This window comes from Erinaceus europaeus, chromosome 16 (assembly GCF_950295315.1).
Source record: "Erinaceus europaeus chromosome 16, mEriEur2.1, whole genome shotgun sequence".
Classification (NCBI taxonomy): domain Eukaryota; kingdom Metazoa; phylum Chordata; class Mammalia; order Eulipotyphla; family Erinaceidae; genus Erinaceus; species Erinaceus europaeus.
The window spans coordinates 36,571,098-36,596,316 of record NC_080177.1 but is presented as its reverse complement, the minus strand read 5'-3'; the positions used below and the strand labels follow the sequence as shown (position 1 = coordinate 36,596,316).

At 39.8% G+C, this 25,219-nt stretch overlaps 1 protein-coding gene across 2 annotated transcripts in view; it reads right to left on the bottom strand.

The window, feature by feature from the left end:
* Positions 1-23,882, bottom strand: part of SLC35F4 (solute carrier family 35 member F4) — a 326,781-nt gene extending 302,899 nt beyond the window's left edge. Inside the window, exon 1 of one of the 2 annotated variants that reach the window (XM_007519245.3) lies at positions 23,516-23,882. In XM_007519245.3, the coding sequence (XP_007519307.1) occupies positions 23,516-23,618 (103 nt within the window). In that variant the 5' untranslated portion in view covers positions 23,619-23,882. Of the gene's footprint in view, positions 1-23,245; positions 23,307-23,515 lie in introns of those variants that run through there. The other variant, XM_060174914.1, reaches the window with a different exon arrangement.
* Positions 23,883-25,219: the final 1,337 nt, after the last annotated feature.

Sequence of the window (25,219 nt, the reverse complement as noted above, 5' to 3'; positions counted from 1 at the left end):
CCTTGTTTTGTCACATGCATGACCCAGGTTCAAGCCCTGTCCCCCACTGCAACAAAGGAAGCTTTGGTGCTGTTGCTCCTCTCCTCTCATCTCTTCCCCTCCCCTTCTTCCCCTACACTACCCTCTCCCCTCCTCTCCTCTTATTTCCCCTCCTCTCTTCTTATTTCCCCTCCTCTCCTCTCTTTTCTCTACCTCTCCATTTCCCTCTTCCTCTCTGCCTTTCTGACTCTAAAGAAAAACAACAAAAAAAGATGATATGATGATCAAGTATAGTGTTACAGGATTATATTCTGAAACAGAGAGAACTGTAAGGGGTGAAACTGGTAATTTTCAAGTAAGGCCTGAAGTTTGACAGTAATGTAGCCAGCATTGACTTTTTTTTTAATATTTATTAATTTTCCCCTTTGTTGCCCTTGTTGTTTTTTATTGTTGTGGTGGTTATTATTGATTTTGTTATTGACATTATCGTTGTTGGATAGGACAGAGAGAAATGGAGAGAGGAGGGGAAGACAGAGAGAGGGAGAGAAAGATAGATATCTGCAGACCTACTTCACCGCCTGTGAAGTGACTCCCCTACAGGTGGGGAGCCAGAGCCTGGGGCTCGAACTGGAGCACTGATTTTTTTAAATTAAAAAAAAAATGCACATTGCCAACATCATACTCAATGGACAGAAGTTGAAAGCATTCCCCCTCAGATTGGGAACAGACAAGGCTGTCCACTATCACCAGTACTCTTCAACATAGTATTGGAAGTTTTTGCCATAGCAATCAGGCAAGAGATAGAAATCAAAGGAATACAGATTGGAAGGGAAGAAGTCAAGCCCTCACTATTTGAGGATGATATGATAGTATACATAGAAAAACCTAAAGAATCCAGCAGAAAGCTAATGGAAGTTATTAGGCAATATAGCAAGGTGTAAGGCTACAAAATCAATGTACAAAAATCAGTGGCATTTCTTTATGCAAACACTAAATCTGAAGAAGACATCCAGAAATCACTCCCATTCACTGCTGCAGCAAAATCAATAAAATACATAGGAATAAACATTTCCAAAGAAGTGAAACACTTGTATACTGAAAACTATGAGTCACTATTCAAGGAAATAGAAACTGATACCAAGAAATGGAAAGACATCCCATGCTCATGGATTGGAAGAATTAATATCATCAAAATGAATATCCTCCCCAGAGCCATATACAAATTCAATGCAATACCCATCAAAGTCCCAGCAAGCTTCTTTCAGAGACTAGATCAAAAACTACAGTCATTTATCTGGAACCAGAAAACACCTAGAGTTGCCAAAACCATCTTGAAGAAAAGAAACAGAAATGGAGGCATCATACTCACAGATTTCAAACTATATTATAAGGCCATCAACATCTAAACAGCCTGGTACTGGAACAAAAATAGACACACAGACCAGTGGAACAGAACTGAAAGCCCAGAACTAAACCCCCACACCTATGGACATCTAATCTTTGATAAGGGGGACCAAAGTATTAAATGGAGAAAGAAGGCTCTGTTCAATAAATGGTGCTGGGGAAACTGGGTTGAAACATGCAGAAGAATGAAACTGAACCACCTTATCTCACCAGAAACAAAAATCAACTCCAAATGGATTAAGAACCTGGATGTTAGACCAGAAACTATTGAATACTTAGAGGAAAACATTGGTGGAACACTTTCCCCCATAAACCTCAAGGACATCTTTGATGATATAAACCCAGTTGCAAGGAAGACTAAAGAAGAAACAAACCAGTGAGAATACATAAAATTGAAAAGCTCCTGGACAGCAAAAGAAATTATCACACAAACCAAGAGACACCTCACAGAATGGGAGAAGATCTTCACATGCCATACATCAGACAAGAGACTAATCACCAAAATATACAAAGAGATCAGCAAACTTAGCAACAAAAAAGCAAATGACCCCATTCAAAAATGGGCAGAAGATATGAACAAAACATTCACTACAGAGGATATACAAAAGGCTAAAAAACATATGAAAAATTGCTCCAGGTAGCTGATTGTCAGAGAAATGCAAATTAAGACAACTTTGAGATACCACCTCACTCCTATGAGAATGGCATACATCAAAAAAGACAGCAGCAACAAATGCTGAAGAGGCTGTGGGGACAAAGGAACCCTTCTGCACTGCTGTGGGAATGTAAATTGGTCCAGCCTCTGTGGAGAGCAGTCTGGAGAAGTCTCACAAGGCTAGACATATGACCCAGTAATTCCTCTCTTGGAGGATATACCCCAAGGACTCCATAACACCCAACCAAAAAGATATGTGTATACCTATGTTTATAGCAGCACAATTCATAATAGCTAAAACCTGGAAGCAACCCAGGTTGCCCAACAACAGATGAGTGGCTGAAAAAGCTGTGGTACATATACACAATGGAATACTATGCAGCTATTAAGAACATTGAGCCCACCTTATCAAACCCATCTTGGAGCAAGCTAGAATGAATTATGTTAAGTCAGCTAAGTCAGAAAGAAAAAGATGAGTATGGATGATCCCACTCACAAACAGAAGTTGAGAAAGAAGAACAGAAAGGGAAATTCAAAGCAAGGGTTGATTCAGTTTGGAGTAGGGCACCAAAGTAAAAACCGTGGATGGAGGGTGAAGGTGGATGTTCAGCTTCATGGTGTGCGGGGGGGGGGGGGCACACAGTCTTTTGGTGGTGGGAATGGTGTTTATGTACACTCCTATAATTTGTAGTTTATAAATCACTATTAAATTAACATGAGAGGGGGAAAAATTGAATGTCCCCAACTTTTTTAAGCACATACTGAGTCTTTTTAATACATAGGCTGAGTCTTTGATATGTTGACTCTCTTAAAAGCTTAGTCCAGGGAGAACAAAAGCAACTGGTGGCATAGCTATCTGCAAATAATGTCAAAGGACTTAAAATATGGTGAGGGTGTGTATGATACAGAAAATGCTAACAAAGGGATTTTTCAAAGTTAACCCAGTTGCCAAACAATGTGATTATAACAATAGCTATCTATTGTCTTCTTAAACCTTAAGACAACAGGAATCTCGCATTTCATCTGTAGAGCCTATGTGTCTCCCAATCTTGGAACCTCTGGGATGGGGCTCACTTCCCTGCATGCTTCTCTCAAGTCAGGTCAAATGATATTGTATTTGCCAATTCCACCCTAATCAAATGCAATGAGAACCATCTCAGCATGCTTCACCTCAGACTGCATACAGGGACATTAGGCATGGATTGCCAACCTTTCATCCTCATCACTTGGGTGAGACCTTTCCTTTCATGGTAGTCTCTAAGTCCATTCCAGGAGGTTCACTTCCTAACAAAGTCCCAAAACCTAGATATCGACCAGGTCCTGTGAGATAGAGCATATGTTCACACGTATCCATAAACTAGGCAAAATATATGCCTGAAACCAAAAGTACACAATAGTCTTTAGTGAGTCAGTATCAAGTTCATAATGAAATAGTGTCCACTTAGAATTAGATACCCTCCTCCTACTTACTATTACAATTCTCTCACTCACTCCAAAGCTAACCTTAGCAAAGCAAGGACTGCAAAAGCTGAATAAGGGCAAGAGACTGGCATACTTTAATGATGACTCTTTAGTCACTATCAGGCCATTCTGCCAGCTGGGGCCCTAATCAAGGAGTCCTGAGACTCCCAGACTTGATGGGCCTAGACCTCAAATAAATCCCTCTCTCCATTGTTACTGGTCATCTCTATCAGGAACAACAAAATAGACCCCTTTGTGGGCCCCCATAGGACCTTGCCCTCAACCTGGATCAACAATGGTAGAGAATGTTCCATCCTCCGAAGGGAGGATCGACAACATACTCTATGCTACACCTGAGGAAGATGGGTCGATACTGGGGCAGCATGGAATGTTCCTACTCATGACAACAGAAAGTGAGCTCACATCTAGAGGGATGTAGAGGTCACACAGGCTCCTAAGCTAATTATGGGCCCCAGATCACATCAAATCGATGGGGTTTACAGTCAACAATATTTTTATCAGTTTCCCATATTTGGGAGCTACTCTCTCCCCTGATCCAGCTTTCTGGTCCTTTTCCCAGCATGACATCATCTCCCTAGACAATAATTAGGATTCACCTGCATATCAGATTTCAGGCTCAGGCAAAAAAATAAATAAATAAATAAACCACTAATATAGCTACAGGCCCTTTGAAATATAACTAAAATATGCCCACTAGCTATCTACAAAATGGAGGATCCCCTAACACTTCATCTGCACAATTCCAGATTTTAGGTCCATGATTGTTCAACAGTTTGTTTGGCTTTGTATAGTAACTCTCTTTTCAGCCACCAGGTTCCAGATGCTAGCAGGATGCGACCAGACTTCCCTGGACAGACAACCCCACCAATGTGCCTTAAAGCTCTGCTTCCCCAGAGCCCTCCCCACTAGGGAAAGACAGAGGCAGGCTGGGAGTATGAATCAACCTGTCAATGCCCATGTTCAGTGGGGAAGCAATTACAGAAGCAAGACCATCAACCTTCTGCATCCCACCAGGATCTTGGGTCCATACTCTCAGAGGGTTAAAGAGTAGGAAAGCTCTCAATGGCGGGGTTGTTATACAGAGGTCTGGCGGTGGGAATTGTGCAAAGCTGTACCCCTTTTATCCTATGGTTTTGTCAACATTTCATTTTTATAAGTAAAAAATTTAAAAAATATACATTAGTAATGTAAGGCAATAATAATAGGTAAAAATAGGTGAGTTTACAGAATATGTACTAATTTTGCAGCTTTTAAGTCTAAAAAATATCACAAATAAAAACTTGCTTTTTAAAGTCTACTCTAAATTGTTAACAAGGTTGAATAATTTAACAGATATTTATGGACTACACAATCACTGTTCTGTGTACTGAACATATAGTGCTAAGCAAAACTGATCTATCCCTTTCCTTAGAAAACTAAGAAAACTAGTGGGCAAGACACTAAACAATCACAAAAATCAACATAAATTATAATTTCAGTTTGTAGTGAGTGTTATTAAGGAAAATTACACAAGATGACAGAAGTGCAAAACTGGAATGATCTTTCTGAGGTAGAAGCATTTAATATGAGGCTTTAGAGATGACTAAGTCACCCAGAAGGGAGATCTTGCTCATCAGTCCAGGGAAAGGGAAGGGTCTGGAACATGTGTCAGTATAACCAAAGCATGGTGAGTACAAGGAAGTGTTATCTTAGAGGAAGAATTAGACCATGTAGACCCTTTACGGAGTCTTATACTTTTCAAGTGATACACAGAATGTCAATAAACGTTTGACCTATGGCCAAGAGATAGTTCATATGACAGAGTAGATGCCTTGTGCATGAGATCCTACGTTTGAGCCCTGGCACTACATGGGAGTACCATGGAAGGTACCAGGAAAGCTCTATGAATATGGGAGTGGGGCTGTGTTATCTCTCATTTTCTCTCTCTCTCTCTCTCTCCCAGGTCTCTCTTTAGAGAGAGAAAGAGAGAAATTGGGCCTAGGAAGCAGCTCAAAAGTGTCATAAACGTACAAGAGCCTAATGCACAAGTTATCTAGTACCACATTTAACAAAAGACTTTACCCAAAGAAGTGACATCACCCAATGAATTTTTTTAATCCAATGAATGTTTTTAAAAGACAACCCTAATTACTTCATAAATACATGTTGCTTTTTAAGTCGACAAGATAAAAGCATTAGAAGGAAAATAATGTCAGTTTAGATTAATACAGTGCTTCCCCCACTTTGAGGGTTTTCACTGGAACTTTGTTCTTACACAATTCTTACACTCCCAGTGAACTCATTAGTCTTAGATAATGAGAATAGAAAGAGAAGAAACACTACCACACTGCTCCACTTCTCATGAGGCTTCCCCTTAGCATGGTGTTCTCATGTGGTGTCTCCAGTTCAGACTGGGGTTCTTGAATATGACAAGATGTACACTTTACTGAATGAAATATCTCCCTCCCGATTTTAAACACGCTATCATAACTCCAGCAGAAAAGATAGTGTTCCAAAGGGTCCCAGACTCAATAGATGCAAATTGGTTTATGCCTGAGTATGAACAAAAATATAAGATAAGTATCAGTTACATGACTTGGGGCTTAGTAAAGCATCAGCAGAAGACCCTACAGGTTCTAATACCCTTAGGAATCTTGGCTTTAATGACGGATAAAGAATTCTTAGTATGTCTGCTTTTCAGGACAATGCACTAATGCCACCTTGGTATTAGTTCAAGACTAAATACAGAAAATCCCAGGCTGAAGAATAGTATAGTTTTAACTCTTGTTTGAAATTGTTAAATAGCATCCTCAATTACTATAACTTAAGTCTGAAGGAACTGGTGTGTTGCCCTATCTGACCTAAAAAAAAAAAAAAAAAAAAAAGACATTTGTCTGCCAAACTTCATGGAACCAGTAACACATCAATAAAACTTAGTAAGCCATCTGCAGTGTTGATTTCATACTCTTAAACAAGATTCTCTTGGAGCTTTTACTCTAAACAGACACCTAGATCTTTTTTTATTGTTTATAGAAAGAAATTATCTATAGCCACAATAAGTGTTATCTAAGGTCTATAAAAAGCAGAAGAAAATTGGTTGTATCTTGTTTGAAGTCTATAATCTTATATGAAAAAAAAAATTGTGGGGGTCGAGGGCAGTAGCATCCTCGATTAAGTGCACATAGTACTAAGTGTAAGGACCTGATCAAGGATGCGAGTCTGAGCCTGCAGCTTCCCACCTGCAGGGGGATATTTGACAAGCTGAGAAACAGGTCTTCAGGTGTCTATATTTCTCCCTCCCTCTCTGTCTCCTTTTCCTCTTTCAGTTTCTCTCTGTCGTATCCAATAAAATGGGAGGGGAAATTGGCTGCCAGGAGCAGTGAATTCAGAGTGCCGGCACCAAGCCCCAGTGACTATCGTGGAGGGAGCAAATTATATAAAGCTCAGTTAACTAAATAACTATTAATCTGATCCAGCCAATCTTTTCTTTGTAAACTACCTCTTTTCCCACAGTCAGTGAAATTTTAGGAGACAGGCCTCACAGCCTTGATATCATAACTTGACCTTGTCCCAATCTACCACAGCCTAAAGAATGAGCAGTGTGCAACTGACACAAATTGGACCAAAATAATCCAGTTCCCTAGGAATCTGTATTTAGAAATATGATATTCTTACTCAATATGTCTGTTCTCTTGAATAGAGGACATGTGAACACTGGAACTGCTGGCAGAGGCTATTTTCAACCAGTTGGACAAGGAAATAGAGAAAACCAGACTGCAATAAGAAACAAGAACAGAGAACATGTGCTGGGAGGATGAGGAGGGGGGATGAAAGGCAGAGAAGAGTGCTTCATGTTTTCCCCACAATATCCCAAGACCTTATGTTACTTATCCCACCTTCGCCATCCCTGCTTTTAAAATCCAGGGAATTTTTTTCAGTCACTTCCATTTTTGTTCAACTAGTTCAAGTAGAAACCTGTGATTAGAAACCAAACAAGCCCTCAACAATACTTCAGGACTCTACCTTTTATTTGGCTTCAAATAACTGAGAACCAGCTTTCCCGAATTCTATAAGCTAACGTCTCTGAAAAAAGAACCTAATTCTAGTCTCTCAAAGCAGATAAAATGCAGTAAAATAAGAAAACATTGTCGTAAATGCTAAGTAAAATAGAAACAAGTCATAAAGGTAAATATATAGAGAGATTAACCTGTTTTTATAGAAATATGTACATATATCTGAATTATTATAGTACAACTTTTATTTGTCAATAAATCAAAAAGTATAGTCCTTTATGCATTATAAAAATTGGAACTAAATTAACCAAAATAACAGTAATTGTGTTATAGTGACAATGTTATTTTTCTCTGTGTCTAAACTAGTTAAATACTTTATAATTCCAAAGACTGAGAAATATGCACCACCTGCACTGGGGTCACTTCACAAGCGGTGAAGCAGGTCTGCAAGTGTCTATCTTTCTCTCCCCTCTCTGTCTTCCCCTCCTCTCTCAATTTCTCTCTGTCCTAAAAAATAAAATAAAATACCAAAAAGACTGAGAAATATGTAAATGGGTTTATAACATAATGATGTATTTTTAAATCAGAACAGAAAATATAATGATGTACATCTTACAGCTAAACAGAAAATATCCTGCTATCTGTGCTGCAATATATAAATAGCCGAAAGAAAGAAAGAAACAAACAATTTTCTCTTTAAGATACATATAAAAAGAAATTCTAACAAATCGGTTCCCAAATTAATCCTTTGTCTTCACTTCCTCTCCACCTGTGCATCCTCCCAATCTTTCTACTCATACATACCGCAACCTACACTATCTTTATGTCTCACCAACCTCTCCTGCCCTCTAATTTATCTGGGTGGCTGCACTTCCAAACATGTCCTATGATCCAGAAGCTCTAGAAATGTCTTTTGTATCAACCCGTTGGGAATAATGTCATCATCACAAAGAATTAAAAAAAAAAAAAAAAAGTATCCCTAAGGCAGGTAAAACTTTTACCAGGTAAGACTGCCCCATTTGGCTGTAGTACCAGACAAGTCATAAATGAGCTAGGGAATATGGGCCCCAGATCAGATCAAATCGATGGGGTTTATAGTCAACAATATTTCTACACCTTTCCCATATTTGGGAGCTACTCTCTTCCCTGATCCAGCTTTTTGGTCCTTTTTCCAGCTATGATATCATTTCCCCACTTCATCCACCTGCATATCAGATTTCAGGCTCACGGGGAAAAAAAAAGAAGAAAAAGAAAAACTAGTAATATTTTTTATAGCTGAGTAGTATTTTTTATACCTGAGTAGTGGTATATATATAACTTGCTCAGCCACTCATCTGTTGTTGGACACCTGGGTTGCTTCCAGGTTTTGGCTATTACAAATTGCACTGCCAAGAACATATGTGTACACAGATCATTTTGGATAGGTGTGTTGGGCTCCTTAGGATATATCCCCAGGAGAGGAATTGCAGGATCATAGGGTAGGTCCATTTCTAGCCTTGTGAGAGTTCTCCAAACTGTTCTCCACAGAGAATGGACCAATTTACATTCCCACCAGCAGTGTAGGAGGGTTCGTTCCTTTGACCCCACACCCTCTCCAGCATTTGCTGCTGTTACCTTTTCTAATGTATGACATCCTCACAGGAGTGAAGTGGCATCTCATTGTTGTTTTTATTTGCATTTCTCTGACAATCAGAGACTTGAAGCATTTTTTCATGTGTTTCTCGGCCTTTTGGATCTCTTCTGTGGTGAATATTCTGTCCATGTCCTCCCCCCGTTTTTGGATGGGGTTATTTGTTTTCTAGTTGTTAAGTCTGTCAAGTTCTTTATATATTCTGGTTATTAGCCTCTTGTCTGATATATGGCATGTAAAGATTTTCTCCCATTCTGTGAGGGGTCTCTTGGTTTGCGTAGTAATTTCTTTAGCTGCGCAGAAGCTTTTTAATTTGATATAGTCCCATAGGTTTATGCTTGCCTTAGTCTTCTTTGTAATTGGATTCATTTCACTGAAGATGTCTTTAAAATTTATGCGGAAAAGAGTTCTGCCAATATTTTCCTCTAAGTATCTGATAGTTTGTGGTCTAACATCCAAGTCCTTGATCCACTTGCAATTTACTTTTGTATTTGGTGAAATACAGTGGTTCAGTTTCATTCTTCTGCATGTTTAAACCTATTCTTTCCAACACCATTTGTTGAAGAGACTCTGCTTTCCCCATTTAATAGTCTGGGCACCTTTGTCAAAGATTAGATGTCTATAGGTGTGGGGGCTTACTTCTGGGCTCTCAATTTTATTCCACTGGTCAGTATGTCTATTCATGTTTCAGTACCAAGCAGTTTTGATGACAATGGCCCTATAATACAATTTGAGATCTGGGAGTGTGATGCCTCCGGTTCTGTTCTTTTTTCTGAAGATTGTTTTAGCAATTCTAGGTCTTTTCTGGTTCCAGATAAACATTTGTAGCATTTGTTCTATTCTCCTAAAAAATGTGGTTGGGATCTTGATGGTGATAGCATTAAATTTGTAGATGGTTCTGAGTAGTATATTCATTTTGATGATGTTAATTCTCCCAAGCCATGAATGGAATATCTTTCCACTTCTTAGTGTCTTTTTCAATTTCCTTGAGAAGAGACTCACAATTTTCAGTATACAAGTCTTTCACTTCTTTGGTTAGGTTTATTCCTAGATATTTTATTGGTTTTGTTGCTATAGTAAAAGGAATTGATTTCTGGATTTCAATTTCTTCTAACTTAGTGTTTGCAAAGTGGAATGCCACTGACTTTTTGAATGTTAATTTTGTAGACTGACCCCTTACTGTATTGCCTGATGATATCCAAAAGCTTCTTGCTGGATTCCTTAGGTTTTTCTATGTATACTATCATGTCTTCTGCAAATAGGGGGAGTTTGACTTCTTCTCTTGCAACCTGTATCCCTTTTATTCCTTGCTCCTGCCTGATTGCTATGGCAAGAACTTCCCACACTATGTTGAATAGTAATGGTGATAGTGGGCAGCCCTGTCTAGTACCTGATCTGAGGGGAAATGCTTCCAGTTTTTCACCATTGAGTATGATGTTGGCTGTAGGTTTGCTATATATAGACTCCATCATCGTGAGGAATTTTCCATCTATTCCCATTTTTGTAGTGTTTTGATCATAAAGGGATGTTGTATTTTGTCAAAGGCCTTCTCTGCATCTATTGATATGACCATGTGGGTTTTGGTTTTGCTTATGTTGATGTGGTGGATCACACTGATTGATTTACCCATGTTACTTAAACCAACCTTGCATGCCTGGGATAAACCCCACTTGGACATAATGATCGATCTTTTTAATAGACTGCTGTATCTGGTTGGCTAGAATTTTGTGTGATATTTTAGCATCTTTGTTCATCAGAGATATTGGTCTGTAGTTTTCTTTTTTGGTTGTGTCCCTGTCTGCTTTTGGTATCAGAGTGATGTTGGCTTCATAGAAGCTGGAAGGGAGTATTCCAGTGTCTTCTATCTTCTGGAAGACTTTTAAAAGTAGAGGTATTAGTTCTTCTTTGAAGGTTTTATAGAATTCATTTGTAAAACCATCTGGTCCAGGACTTTTATTTTTGGGAAGATTTTTGATAACTGTTTCAATTTCATTAGTTGTGAAGGGCCTGTTTATGTTATCTAATTTCTCTTAGTTTTGGAAGTCGGTAGGTATCTAGGAAATTGTACATTTCTTCCAGGTTCTCTAGTTTGGTGGCATATAGTTGTTCATAGAAGCCTCTGATGATATGTTGAATTTCTGCAGTGTCTGTTGTGATATCTCTTCTTTCACTTATGATCCAATTTATTTGGGTCTTCTCCCTTTATGTCTGACTAAAGGTTTATCAATTCTGTTCATTCCTTCAAAGAACCAACATTTACATTCGTTGAAGTTTTGTATGGTTTTCTTATTTTCAATGTTATTGATTTCTGCCTTAACTTTAGTGATTTCTGTCCTTCTGGTTGCTTTAGGGTTCCTTTGTTGTTCTTCTTCTAGGTACTTAAGATGTGCAATCAGGCTGTTTATTTCTGCTTTTTCTAGTTTCCTAATGTGTGCTTGTATGACTATGAACTTCCCTCTCAGTACTGCCTTAGCTGTCTCCCAAATATTTTGATAGCTTGTGTCTTCATTTTCATTGAACTCTCAAAACATTTTGATTTCTTCCTTGATTTCCTCATTGACCCAGAGGTTGTTAAGAAGTGTACTGTTGAGCTTCCACATTTTGGGACTATTACTAATCTTTTGTTAATTGTTAAGTGTTAGTTTAATTCCAGTGTGGTCTAGAAAATGCCTGGGATGATTTCAATGCTCTTGAATTTGCTGATGCTGTCTTTGTGGCCTAACATATGGTCTATCTTTGAGAATGACCCATGTGGACTTGAGTAAAATGTGTATTCCATTTTCTTGGGATGAATGACTCTGAAAATGTCCAATAGTTCTAGTTTATCTATCTCTTTATTTAGCTCCCTTATGTCTTTATTGATTTTCTGCCTGGATGAGCTGTCAAGTTGAGAAAGTGGGGTGTTGAAGTCTCCTACTATGACTGTGTTGCTGTTAATATATTGCTGTAGCTCTTTCAGTAGATGTTTGATGTATTTAGATGGCTTCTCATTGGGTACATAGATGTTAATAATTGTTAAGTCCTCTTGATTGACTGATCCTCTGAGCATTAAGTAGTGTCCATTCCCATATTTTTTAATCTTATCTATTTTAAAGTCTATCATGTCAGATATGAGAATAGCTGTTCCTACCCTTTTTTGTGGTCCACTGACTTGTATGATAGTTTTCCATCCTTTCACTTTAAGTCTGTGTTTGCCTTGTTGAGTTAGGTGGGTTTCCTGTAGAGAGCATATTGTTGGGTTGTATTTTCTGATCCATCTTCCTACTCTGTGTCTTTTAATAAGTAAATTCAGGCCATTGACATTTATTGATATCAAAGATTGAAGATATTTTAATGCCATTCTTGTAGAGCTTTAGAGTGTTCTGATATATGGCCTATTTATGATGGTCTGACTGTTTATAGGAGACCTTTCAGAACTTCTTTCAGGGCAGGCTTGGTGATAGTTGATTTCTTCAACTGTTGCTTGTCTGAGAAGGTTTTGATGCCTCCCTCTAGTCTGAATGACAGTCTAGCGGGATACAGTATTCTTGGTTGAAAGCCTTTCTCATTGAGCACTATAGGTATCTTGCCATTCTCTTCTGGCCTGTAGTGTTTGTGTAGAGAAGTCAGCTGCTAGTCTTATGGGCTTTCCTCTGTAGGTGACTCTTTGTTTCTCTCTTGCAACCTTCAGGATCCTTTCTTTATCCTTATTCCTTTCTTTTTTTTTTTAAATTTTTTATTTAAGAAAGGATTAATGAACAAAAACATAAGGTAGGAGGGGTACAACTCCACACAATTCCCACCACCCAATCTCCATAGCCCACCCCCTCCCATGATAGCTTTCCCATTCTCTATTCCTCTGGGAGCATGGACCCAGGGTCGTTGAGGGTTGCAGAAGGTAGAAGGTCTGGCTTCTGTAATTGCTTCCCCGCTGAACATGGGCATTGACTGGTTGGTCCATACTCCCAGTCTGCCTCTCTCTTTCCCTAGTAAGGTGTGTCTCTGGGGAAGCTGTGCTCCAGGACACATTGGTGGGGTCTTCAATCCAGGGAAGCCTGGCCAGCATCCTGGTGGCATCTGGAACCTGGTGATTGAAAAGAGAGTTAACATACGAAGCCAAACAATTTGTTGAGCAATCATGGATCCCAAGCTTGGAATAGTGGAGAGGAAGTGTTAGGGAGGTACTCACTGCAAACTCTAGTGTACTTCTGCTTTCAGGTATATATTTTGCAGTAGTTTATGGATATGTGCAAACATAAGCTCTCTCTCTCTCTCACAGAAACTGGTGTATATCTAGGTTATGGGACTTTGTTAGAAAGTGAACTACCTGAGATGAAATTAGAGTGTACTATAAAAGGAAAGGTCTCACCCGAGTAATGAAGCTGAAGGGTTGTCATTCCACATGTGAAGTCTCTGGACACAGTCTGAGGTGAAGCATGTTGAGGTGGCAATCATTGCGTTGGTTAGGTTGTGATCGGCGGATGCAATATTATTTGGTTTGGATTGGGAGATGCATACGGGAATCTCCCCAACAACAAAAGTCCTGGACCAGATGGCTTCACAAATGAATTCTACAAAACTTTCAGGAAACAGTTAATACCCATACTTCTTAAGCTATTCCATAAGATTGAAGAAACAGGAATACTCCCTTCCACCTTTTATGAAGCCAACATCACTCTGATACCAAAAGCTGATAGGGACAGAACAAAAAAGGAAAACTACAGACCAATATCTCTGATGAACATAGATGCCAAAATATTAAACAAGATCTTGGCCAACCGGATACAGCAACACATCAAAAAGATTGTTCATCATGACCAAGTGGGATTCATCCCAGGAATGCAAGGCTGGTTCAACATCCGTAAGTCAATCAATGTCATTCACCACATCAATAAAAGCAAATCCTTATTCCTTTCTATTGTAAACATGATGTGTCTTGTTGTCTTTAAGTCTAGGTTAATTCTGTTTGGAACCCTCTGGACTTCTTGAACCTTTATGGCTTTGATGTTATCTAGACTAGAGAAGTTTTCCGCTATTATGGGCTGAAGAATGCTTTCTTCCTCTCCCTCTCTTTCTTCCTCTAGTAAGCCAAGAATGCGTATATTGTTTCTTTTGAAGTCATCCCATAGGACTCTGTTGTCATTTTCAGTATTTCTTAATCTCTTTTTGAGATCTCTTACTTCTTTTTTAGTTGTCTCTAATTCATCCTCGATCTTACTAATTCTGTCTTCAGCCTCATTGATTCTATTCTCTCTGCCCTCAACTGTTTTCTGGAGTTCATCTATTTTGTTATCCTGTTCTGATACTGTTTTAGCTTGTTCAGCTAGTTGTGTTCTTAGCTCAGCTATTTCAGCTTTCAGCTCTCTAATAACCTTGAGATAATTAGTGTTTTCTTCCAGAGTCTCATTTGTTGTCCTATATTTCTGATTACAATTCTTTCAAACTCTTTACTCACTCCTGTGATTATTTCCTTAGCTAATGTTTGGATGTTGAACTCATCATTTTGTGCTTCACCCTTTGGGGGGCTTTTAGGTGGATTCTTGTCCTGGTTTGTTTGTCCATTATTTCTTCTTGTTGGTTTAACCATTTTATATATTATGTTGTGAGTTCCCTCTCTCAGTACTTTTCAAATTACTGATCACTCTTGTCTGGATTGACTTGTGTCTAAGTAAGGTAATTAAAGGGTTCACAGTGGTGGAAGTTTACAGTTGTTTCAATTGTATTTTAATCCCTGATTTGGAGCTCAATGGCTTAAAAGCCTCTTTTGTGCTTTTTATGCCCTGTAGGCTATGGGAGCCTGAGGGCTTTTAAACAATAAGTAGGCTTCTTAGCTTAATCACTGACTCTTGACCAAGAGATAAAGCAGGGTGTGGCAGAGATAATCCAGTGGTTATGCATCTAATTTCTTTCAATAATTAACTCTAATTTCTTTAAAGGAAATCACAATCATTTATTTACTAGTACCATAAACTTTAGTGAACACCCAATATGTACTTGACACTTTGCTTAAAATGAAAACAAAGTTTCTATTGCCCTAATGCTTCATTGCATATGACTGTCTTGTGTAAAGCAAACAGCTCAAAATAGTGTGCTAAATGCTGAGGCAGAGGTGAGTACACAGTATTACAGAAGCACAGAGAAAGGATTAACCCAGCCTAGAGCAATCAGAAAGCTTTCCAGAGAATAGCACATTTAAACTTAAGTCTTCAAAGATAAATAGGAGCTTTCCAAAAAAGTGATGAAGGAGGCACAGGGAGAGGAGGCCATTTTGACCAATATAAAAAGGTATCAGGTGGCAAAAGAACATGAGGACAGGGGCTGGAGGGTGGCATACCTCGCTGAGCACACATGTTACAATGCACAAGGACCCAGGTTCAAATCCCTGATCCCCTCCTGGAGGGGGAAGCTTCATGAGTGGTGAAGCAAGGCTGAAGGTATCTTTCTGTCTTTCTCCCTCTCTACCTCCCCCTCCCTCTTCATTTCTGGCTGTCTCTATCTAATAAATAAATAACTATAATAATAAAAATATTAAAAAATAACATGAGAACAAAAATATTATTCAAACAACAAGATGCTAGAAAAGACTATGGCAATCATTTGTGACAAATACATGAAACCAAAATTAAAAAGAAAAAGTATACAAAAATCCCAACAATTTCAATAAATCAAGGTATTTGATATATGAAAGCCTATGCATAGATAATAATATTGTTACTAAAAATGTAAGACTGGTAACAAAATATACAAAAAGCTCAGCAAACTTAGCAACAAAAAAGCAAATGACCCCATCCAAAAATGGGCAGACGATATGAACAAAACATTCACTTCAGAGGAGATCCAAAAGGCTAATAAACATATTAAAAATTGCTCCAGGTCACTGACTGTCAGAGAAATGCAAATAAAGGCAATTTTGAGATGCCACCTCACTCCTGTGAGAATGGCACACATCAAAAAGGACAGCAGCAACAAATGTTGGAGAGGCTGTGGGGACAAAGGAACCCTTCTGCACTGCTGGTGGGAATGTAAATTGGTCCAGCCTCTCTGGAGAGCAGTCTGGAGAACTCTCACAAGGCTAGATATGGCCCAGTAATTCCTCTCCTGGGGATATACCCCAAGGATTCCATAATGCCCAACCTAAAAGATACTAAGAAACTTGGATTTATTCCATAAAAATGAAAATTTATTCCAGGCATTTAATCAGGAATTTGAGTTAGGCACATCTTCATTTTAGAGAAATAAGTACTATTAAGGTGCATGTATTGGACTAGAAGGATTTGAGACTGGGTAAAAGATTTGATGTGTAGAGAGTCGGGCAGTATTGCAGTGATTTAAGTGCATGTGGCGCAAAGCACAAAAACCTGCGTAAGGATCCCAGTTTGAGCCCCCAGCTCCTCACCTGCAGGGGAGTCGCTTCACAAGTGGTGAAGCAGGTCTACAGGCATCTGTCTTTCTCTCCCCCTCTCTGTCTTCCCCTTCTCTCTCCATTTCTCTCTGTCCTATCCAACAACAGCAACAACAATAATAATAACCACAACAATGATAAAACATCAAGGGCAACAAAAGGGAATAAATATTTTTTAAAAAAGATATGGGGAGTAGGGCGGTAGCACAGTGGGTTAAGTGAACGTGGTGTGAAGCCCAAGGACCTAAGGATCCGGGCTCCCCACCTGCAGGGGAGTCGCTTTACAGGCGGTGAAGCAGGTCTGCAGGTGTTTCTCTTTCTCTCCTCCTCTCTGCCTTCCCCTCCTCTTTCCATTTCTCTCTGTCTTATCCAACAATGACAACATTAATAACAACATCAATAATAACTACAACAACAATTAAAAACAAGAAGGGCAACAAAAGGAAAAATAAATAAATATTTAAAAATATTTTTTAAAAATATTTGATGTATAGAGTTATGGCAATAATAGTAGAGATGGAAAGTATATATTTGACATAGAATAGGATTGATTAACTGAATATAAAGTAAGGGGGAGAGGCAACATTTGAAAGAAATGCCAGAGTCCTAAGTAATTGGTTACATATGGATATTAGAAGCTAAAAAATCATATTAAAAATAAAAATGATACATTTTAAAGAGATTACTGAATTTGGTTTTATGAGTGACACAGCTGAAGAATATTGAGGTTAGAATTCTAGTAAGAAGTTTGAAAATATGTGTCAGATTCAGAAAAAGTGGATTTCTTCTATAGAAACATGGAAGACAATGAAGCCATGGGATTGGGTGAGAAGAGACAGCTGAAACACAAACCACAGGAACTGCTAAGTCATGACAGCTGTTAGAGAAACCAGCCAGCAGTCAGAACTGCATTCTCTACTGTTTGGAGATGGGATGGGATCACAGCAAAAGGAAAAGGTCCTATTATAAAATTACAACTGCCAATAGTAAACCACCAAGCCTGGTCACTAATGGGGTATACGAAAAAAATGAAAGACTAACAAGTACAACTGGCCACTGAGATAGATGCTGGGGTAAGAACTAGCAAAATAAACACACTAAGTTTACTGAGTGAGAATTTTCCATGGATTGTCTGAATTTTGTTTGCAACTTAAGTATCAATTTGTTGACAGAATGTTTATTTATAGAGTTATCATTGTCAGGAGGGTACTTTTCTACATTCCCCTAAAATAATGTGGCAGTACATCCCACCCTTCACTAAACAATAATCCTTGCTCCATCATAGAGCCTTAGATACCAAACCGGTGTGACATTTTTAAAAGTTACCAAAGTTGACCCTACTCTATGGATGTTCTGTCATGGCAACATACATCCTCTTTAAAACAAGTAAGTTAATGTTGGGCCTAAGAAATTAGCTCACTGTAGACTGTGCCTTGCCATCTGAGTGGCCTGGTTTCAAGTCCTGCTTCTAGAAGAAAGTGCCATGGCACTAGGGGAAGCTGATACTATGGTGTCTCTTCTCTCTGTATCTCTCTGACTGAATGAAATGGGCAGCAATGAAATTGCATATGTATAAAGACATGGTAGAAGGAGGAGGATAACGAGGAGGAGGAGGAGGAGAAAGTAGAAGTTGATTTTCACAGAGATGCCCCAGTCTTGAGTCAATTGATGGCAAGTTTACAACTAGAATCAATTTCCAAACCACCAGAGTTTAATTCACTACACACCAACATAATGTCTCCTGATACAAACACAAAAAGGAGGCTCAATCCAAAAACATCATAATGTAATACAGTAAAAGAGTAAATGGATTTATTATTTCACTTGACTTACGGGAATACATGACTTCTTACAGCATAGAACTGCCTGATGACCACAACCTTCACTAGTTTTGACTCCACTGAGATTTCCAATTAATTGAGACTGACATCTTTTCACTTTCCCTACTTATCTTAATTTCCTCTCATCTCAGTTTAACAGTCTTATACTCTCTGGGAAGTCATAGCCTGGTATAAGTTCTGTGATCAATCCTTGCATATACTTGCAACTCCCTTGGCCCTGTAATTTTATAATATCCAGAGGCTAATCTGCAATTCTGGTTAAAGCCTTCTCTTCACTTGCTCCATATCTCCTCTGTGTCGATGAGTCCAACCTATTGACTGGTCTTTCCTTAAACTGTGACCAGGAACATCAAATAGCTCCTTAAACCAGCCAGACTACTTTACTCTACTTCTTTAGTCTATTCATTGTCCCTACATAAAAATTCAAATATCCTAACTCTTCCAACATCTACCAATATCTCTTCTCCAAATCTCATTGTCATGCTCAACTAAGACCTTTTTTCTTATTTGGAGAAAACTAAAGTAACCAAAAGAGAACCTCCCACCATCCTAGTTATCCACCTTCCAGAACCTGCACCCACACACTCTGCCCTACATCCATGTTCCCATCTAAAGCAATGTCTTTTTCCTTATGCTTTAGATTCTATATCCTACTTCTGAAATATTTTCTTTCTCTATTGAGCATTGCCATTTGTGTGGAAGCATGCTATTGTTTCTCCTACCTCAAAAAAAAAAAAAATCCTTACCCTACTATATTTTTTTTCTTTTCTCCCCTTTCCAAAAAGATTCTTAGAGAGTTGTTGATACATTTCTAATTATTTTCTAATTCTCTCATATATATATATATATATATATATATATATATACATATATATAGTCTATTCCATTTTATTCTATCTTGACAAGATCAGCAAAAGTCTATTACCAAATTCAGTGACCAATTTTAAGTCTTTGTTTACTTGACCTTTAATTGGCATTGGACACAACTAATCTTTCTCTTGAAAGTCTTTAGTGTTTCCCAAGGTATTACTGGGTTGTCAGAAAAATCATGACATATTTTTCTGATTTTCTATGCAAAAATGTATCATGACTTTTCCAATAACCCAATACATTCTCCTTATTTTATTCCTCCTTCCCTCAAGAGAGGAGATCTCTTCCTGATCTCTCAGTAATTTTTTCCCTCCCCTCCCCAGAGCACTGATCAGCTCTGTTTATGTTGTGCTAGGGATTGAACTTGGAATCTTTGGTGCCTCAGACATGAAAACCTTTATGCTTAATCATTATGCAATTTCCCCAGCCCATCTCATCTACCTCTTAAGATCAGAGTACTCCAGAGTTAAATGCATGTTCCTTTTCTATATGCATTCACTTCTTGGAAATCATATAAGTACTAGACTTTAAATATGACTCAACTGCTGGAATGTCCTTAACTCATATTTCCATCTCTTCTGAACCCAAGCTTGTTCTACATATTCAGTTACATTTAACCTTTCCAAAATATTATGTGTCATCTACAGCCCTAAAACTGAAGATTCCACACTTCTAATCTGGCCAGACTAGAAAAGGTGTGATAACAGTTTTATTCTTCTTCTTTCCTTCTTGCAGAAACCATATCCAATCCTAAAAATATATATATAAATAAAATAACATATTGCCCCCTCCTATAACCATTTATTATTAGTACCTCTGCCATCATTTCTCACCTATGATATTGCAGTAACATACTAAGGCCCAAGAAGAGGCACACTTGGAAAAGCTAACATCATCAGAATCATCCTTGTCTGTTAGAGCAGTCAGATCAACCCTTTACATTAGCCCTCAATAATGGTTCTCCGTTGTTTTCAGAGTACAAGCCTAAAAACTTACAATAGCTTAGAAGGCCTTATTCTTTCTCTACTATGCCAGGCACAGTCTACCTCAGACCCTCACAACTCTTACCTCCATTTGAATCTTTTTTTTTCTAACAATCACATAGAGCTTCTTTAGGAAATTGTCAAAATTGCTACCTGCCTCAGAAATGTTTTATTCTCTTACTTAGATATATACATATTTTTTTTAGTTGTTACTGTTTGTTGTTTTTTGCTTTTTACCAGAGCACTGCTCAGCTCTGGCTCATGGTGGTACCAAGGATTGAACCTAGGACATCTGGTGTCTCAGGTATAAAACTGCATGGAGGACTGACCTGATAGAGTTGGATAAGCATGATGCACCTGGTAGATAACACATGTTACCATGTACAAAAACCTGGGTCCAAGACTTGGTCCTTATCTCGAGGCATGGAAATTTGAGGAGTGATAGAGCAGTGCTTCAAATGTCTCTCTATATCCCTATTACCTCATCCTTTTGTGTTCTATTTCTCTCTTTCTCTATCAAAAAGAAATAAAAAGAAAAAGATGACCAGAAGTGGTGGAGTCTTCATGTAGTGATAATCCTGGTAGCAAAGAAAAAAGAAAATCTTTTGCATAAACCATTGTGTTGTTTCCCTTGGCTCTCTTGTTATAATTTTCAAACACCTATTACTTTGAAATATATTGCATAACTTATTATTGTTTGTCTCCAGTCACTAGATTTAGATGTTAAAAAAGGAAAGCATTTTTGTGTCTTCTTCACTGATATACTCCTAATATATAAAAGATGCTCAATTAACATTTGTTGAATTGATGAGTCTATTTCTCCTACTAGACCATAAATACAACTAGATAAACACTTTGATCATTGTTGTATCTATGTATATCCATATACATGTATATATATCTCCCACATATATTTCTGGACAAAATACTCATCTTTCTGACTTCTTTGAAAAGACAGAAGCAAAATGTATTATCAGACACTGATCATTGATGTATTTTCTCAGAGAAGAGTCATCACCTACCTCTAAAAACATAAACACATAAATATCAATAGAGTATGTTATCCCTAAAGCCTCATATATGACCACTGAGACATTGAGAAAGTCACCATATATATATATCCTTCCAGAGTTCTTCAAGCTGTTGCTCATATCCTGTAACTGCTAAATCAATTGGCCATATTATATTGTTTGTTTAGTAGTTGAAGACTGCAGTAAGTAAGACAGGCTTATTTCATGGTGCTTGGTTGTCTGGCCCTCTTCCAGCTCTCTCCTCTCCTAGTCTTATTGTACAAAATGGCATTCTCTTTTTACCTCTAAATGCAAGAGCATCCTAAAAGTTAATTCACTAACGTTTAATTCTACATCCTTGTAAAACTCTCTGCCTTCACTGTTTGAGTTCTGTGCCCATCACAAACAGCTATGCCAAATCCATCTTTATCCCTTTCAGCTGCATTTGCTGTCTTGGCTAGTGCACCTCTCTCTTTTTATCTTGTAGTTTTACTGCAAATGAAGCATGTGCAGCTACTTGAGAAAACACAAAAAGATAACATGTCTTTAACTAAAACATCACTTTCCCAGCATTCTTGTAAGCTTCTTATTAAACAAAATTTCAATTATAACAATCATAACAGCAAAATATCCTGAATTTATTAATCTCATGGACAGCTTCTACATTCACCAAGCAACCCAAATCCCAAGAACGCTAATTAATATAGTCACAAGTGAAATTCTAGTAATCTCTACATAGCATACTAGTGCTTTTGCTTAAGTTTCTAGGATTACAAACAAAATCCATTGCCAATAAGGGGGGAGGAAGTTTTTTAATCTATGGTACAAAGACTTTAAACTTCACTCCAAAGCATGTTATTTTCTTTCCAGAAAATTCTAACACTATATAATTACTTTTGCATGGAAATAAATAATGTAAGCCTCTAGTGCTAAGAAACTAGATAGAAACCATCCAAAGCAGATAGGCCTTTCCTGAAACCAGATGAAATATTAAACTAGAAAACATCTGTGTGAAAACACCCATGGAACAAAGCTCTTAAATTATTATTTCATGCAGAGGGAGCACAGTGGGGGGGAGGGTTAGATGATGAAAATAAAGGTGCTTTCTCTCATGTGCCAGGGTTTGTCTATTTCAGAGAAACAGTAACATAGAGTGTACCCCCAAAATGTCACAGAAAAAAATAGCAATCATAAATGTACCTAGGAGATTCCAAGGATTCTGGTTTAAAATAAAGGTAAAAAAAAAAAAAAAAGGATCAATTTAGCTCCATCTATTGCAACAGGATTACATACGTAAGGAGAAAACAAATTCCACCTGCATAGATATTAAGCCAGTGGCAGCTACTCCCCCCAATTCAGAGGAAAATAACAGCTTCGCTTCAGCTGGGACTAGTTCTGCCCAAAACTGAAGCGCTGTTGGGAGGAGAGGGGGTTGACAAGGACTGAGAGTAGAGCTCACTTCATAACCCTCCCCCATCAAACTGCTCTAGAAAAGTGCAGGCATCCACATCTCATGACCTCACTCAGCTCAGCCAGAAGAAAGCAGGTATTAATAAACCCAACAATCTGCTCAGGCTCAGAGATAGTGGCGACTTGCGGCAGGTCGTGGGGGCGGATGGCCCGGTCGCGCCTTCCCTCCCACGCACCCCATCCCGGGTTGTTTGCAAGGGTCTCTGGATGCAACTCTGAGATCTGAGTAGGTTCTTTTTCTGCCTCGGGTCAAGAAGCAACCAGAGGTTTTAACCGGAGTAATTCCCGCGCTATCAGCGTCTGAACCGTCTGGAGTGAACAAGCTGACCCAGCAGAAACCGCGACCCACGTCTGGGCCAGCCGCTCCTGGGCCCATCCAGACCACATCCACACTGGGTGCCCTGTGCCCAGGCAGCAGTCTGGTACCCAGTTGCAGCTTTGGAGGAGTACAGCCGCGAGAGGGTTGACTTTCTGCTAAGTAAACAACCATGTTAGCCTCCTCCAGTGGTCAGTAAGGCTGGGGTGCACCGTCAGGAGCGAGCGCTCACCTTCTGCTTCTGCTCTGCCGCCCCCAAGGCTGCGACTCTTCCCAAACTCCTAGGGCGCAAAAACCCCGGGTCCCTGCTCATTCTCGAGGTTCAGCACCGAGGACAGCAGACACACTTTCCAGGGGCCGCCCGCTAGTCGCCCCGCCCGGGAGGGTGGCGTTGGCAGTGCAGGCATGGCTGCAGGTGTCCGGACCGCGCGCCCTCCCGCATCCCCGCATCCCCCCTCCCCGGCCCCAGCCGGCTGGAGCAGAGCAGTCCGCCGAGTCTTACTTTTCTGGCCGGAGTAACCTGGGTAATAGCCATAGTAGCCGGTGATCCGCAGGATCCGGTCCTCGATGGTGGCCACCCCGTTGGGGGCCGCCTTGACATCCATAAGAGAGCGCGGGGCGGCGGCCCTGAGCGCAGCGGGACAGAGAGCGCAGCGCGGGGCCCGGGAGCTGGTGCAGGTGCGCCGCCGCCGCCGCCGCTGCCGCCGCGGGTACTGATATTGCAGCTCGCGCTCCCGGGTTCTGACTCCACCGCTCCGCGCAGCCCAGGCTCCGCATCACAGCGGCGGCGGCGGCTAAGCGGCCCCCACTCTGGCCGGCCTCTCAGCCTGGCAGCTCTCCCGCCCGCCGCCCGGTGCTCGCTGCCCGAACAGCGCCCCCTCACCTCCGATGGCTGCGGAGAGAGGGTGTGGATGCTTCACCTGGCCGCAGATCCTGCTACTGATTAACCCTTCTGCACCCCTTCCCTGAAAAGTTGGCATCCCCCATGGATCCCCATCTGGCAAAAGAAATGCTTGGCCCAGGGGCGTGGAAGGAAAAAAACGAGGTGAGGAGGTGACTGGAGGCTCAGGGAGGAGGCGTGGGGGTGGGACCCCTAAATGGATCAAGGGCACTTCATGTGAGAGGTGCTCACTGTGGTTTAAGATAATGGCCCAACCTAGTAACTGGGGAGGGGGTGGGGAGTATAAGGGCGCACCCTTGGCATTCACACCACCTGAGACCTGACTGTATGCAGTTCTCAAATTTTAACTAGACTATGGGAGTTTTGTTAAGAAATAAAAAGGACAGGGGCCGGGTGGTGGTGCATCTGGTTGAGCGCACATGATATAATGCACAAGTACCCAGGTTTGAGCCCCCGGCCCCCACGTGCAGGGAGAAAGCTTTGCAAGTGGTGAGGTAGTGTTGCAGGTGTCTCTTTATTTCTCTCCCTCTCCATCACCCCTTCCCTCTAGATTTCTGGCTGTCTATATTCAATAAATAAATAAATATTTTTTAAAATTAAATAATAAAAAGGAAGGAACCGTCCCCATTCTCTACAAAACCCATATTTCTCCCAAACCTCTGAAGTATGGCTGGCTTTCCTTCATGCTTCTCTCTGTCCATACCATTTGATGCTACATCTACTGATCTCAACCAAATCAAAGCAACCAGTGTACCGAGCTGTGTCCAGAGAAGCCAGGCATAGGATGTCTGTTCTCCAGATCCAATACTCTGGTGAGTGCTTTCCTACCTCATAGGACTCCTTAATTCCATTTCAGGTGGTGCACTTCCTAACAAAGCCACAAAACCTAGATTTAGACCAGGGCCCATGGGACACAACACATGTCTACATAAGTTAGGGGAAATTATATATATATATGTAAAAGTACACAATAGTTTGTAGTGACTCAATGAGTGCAGCAAGCAAGTAGAAAGACCTAAAAAAAAATACTTAATCAAGTAGTTTCTACTTAGACCTAGATACCCTCTTCAACTACTTCCTATTTCACTTCCCTCAATCACTCCAAGGCTATCCTTGTCAGACAAAGTGAGGACTACAAAAGTTGAATAATAATGGCTCTTTTGTTCACTACCAGACCACCCCATCATCCAGGGCCCTAGTCAGGGAATCCTGGGATTCCCACATAGACATAATGGATCTAGACTTCTAACAGATGCCTCTTTCCACCTTAGCTAGTCATCTCCATCAGGGACAACATCATAAATC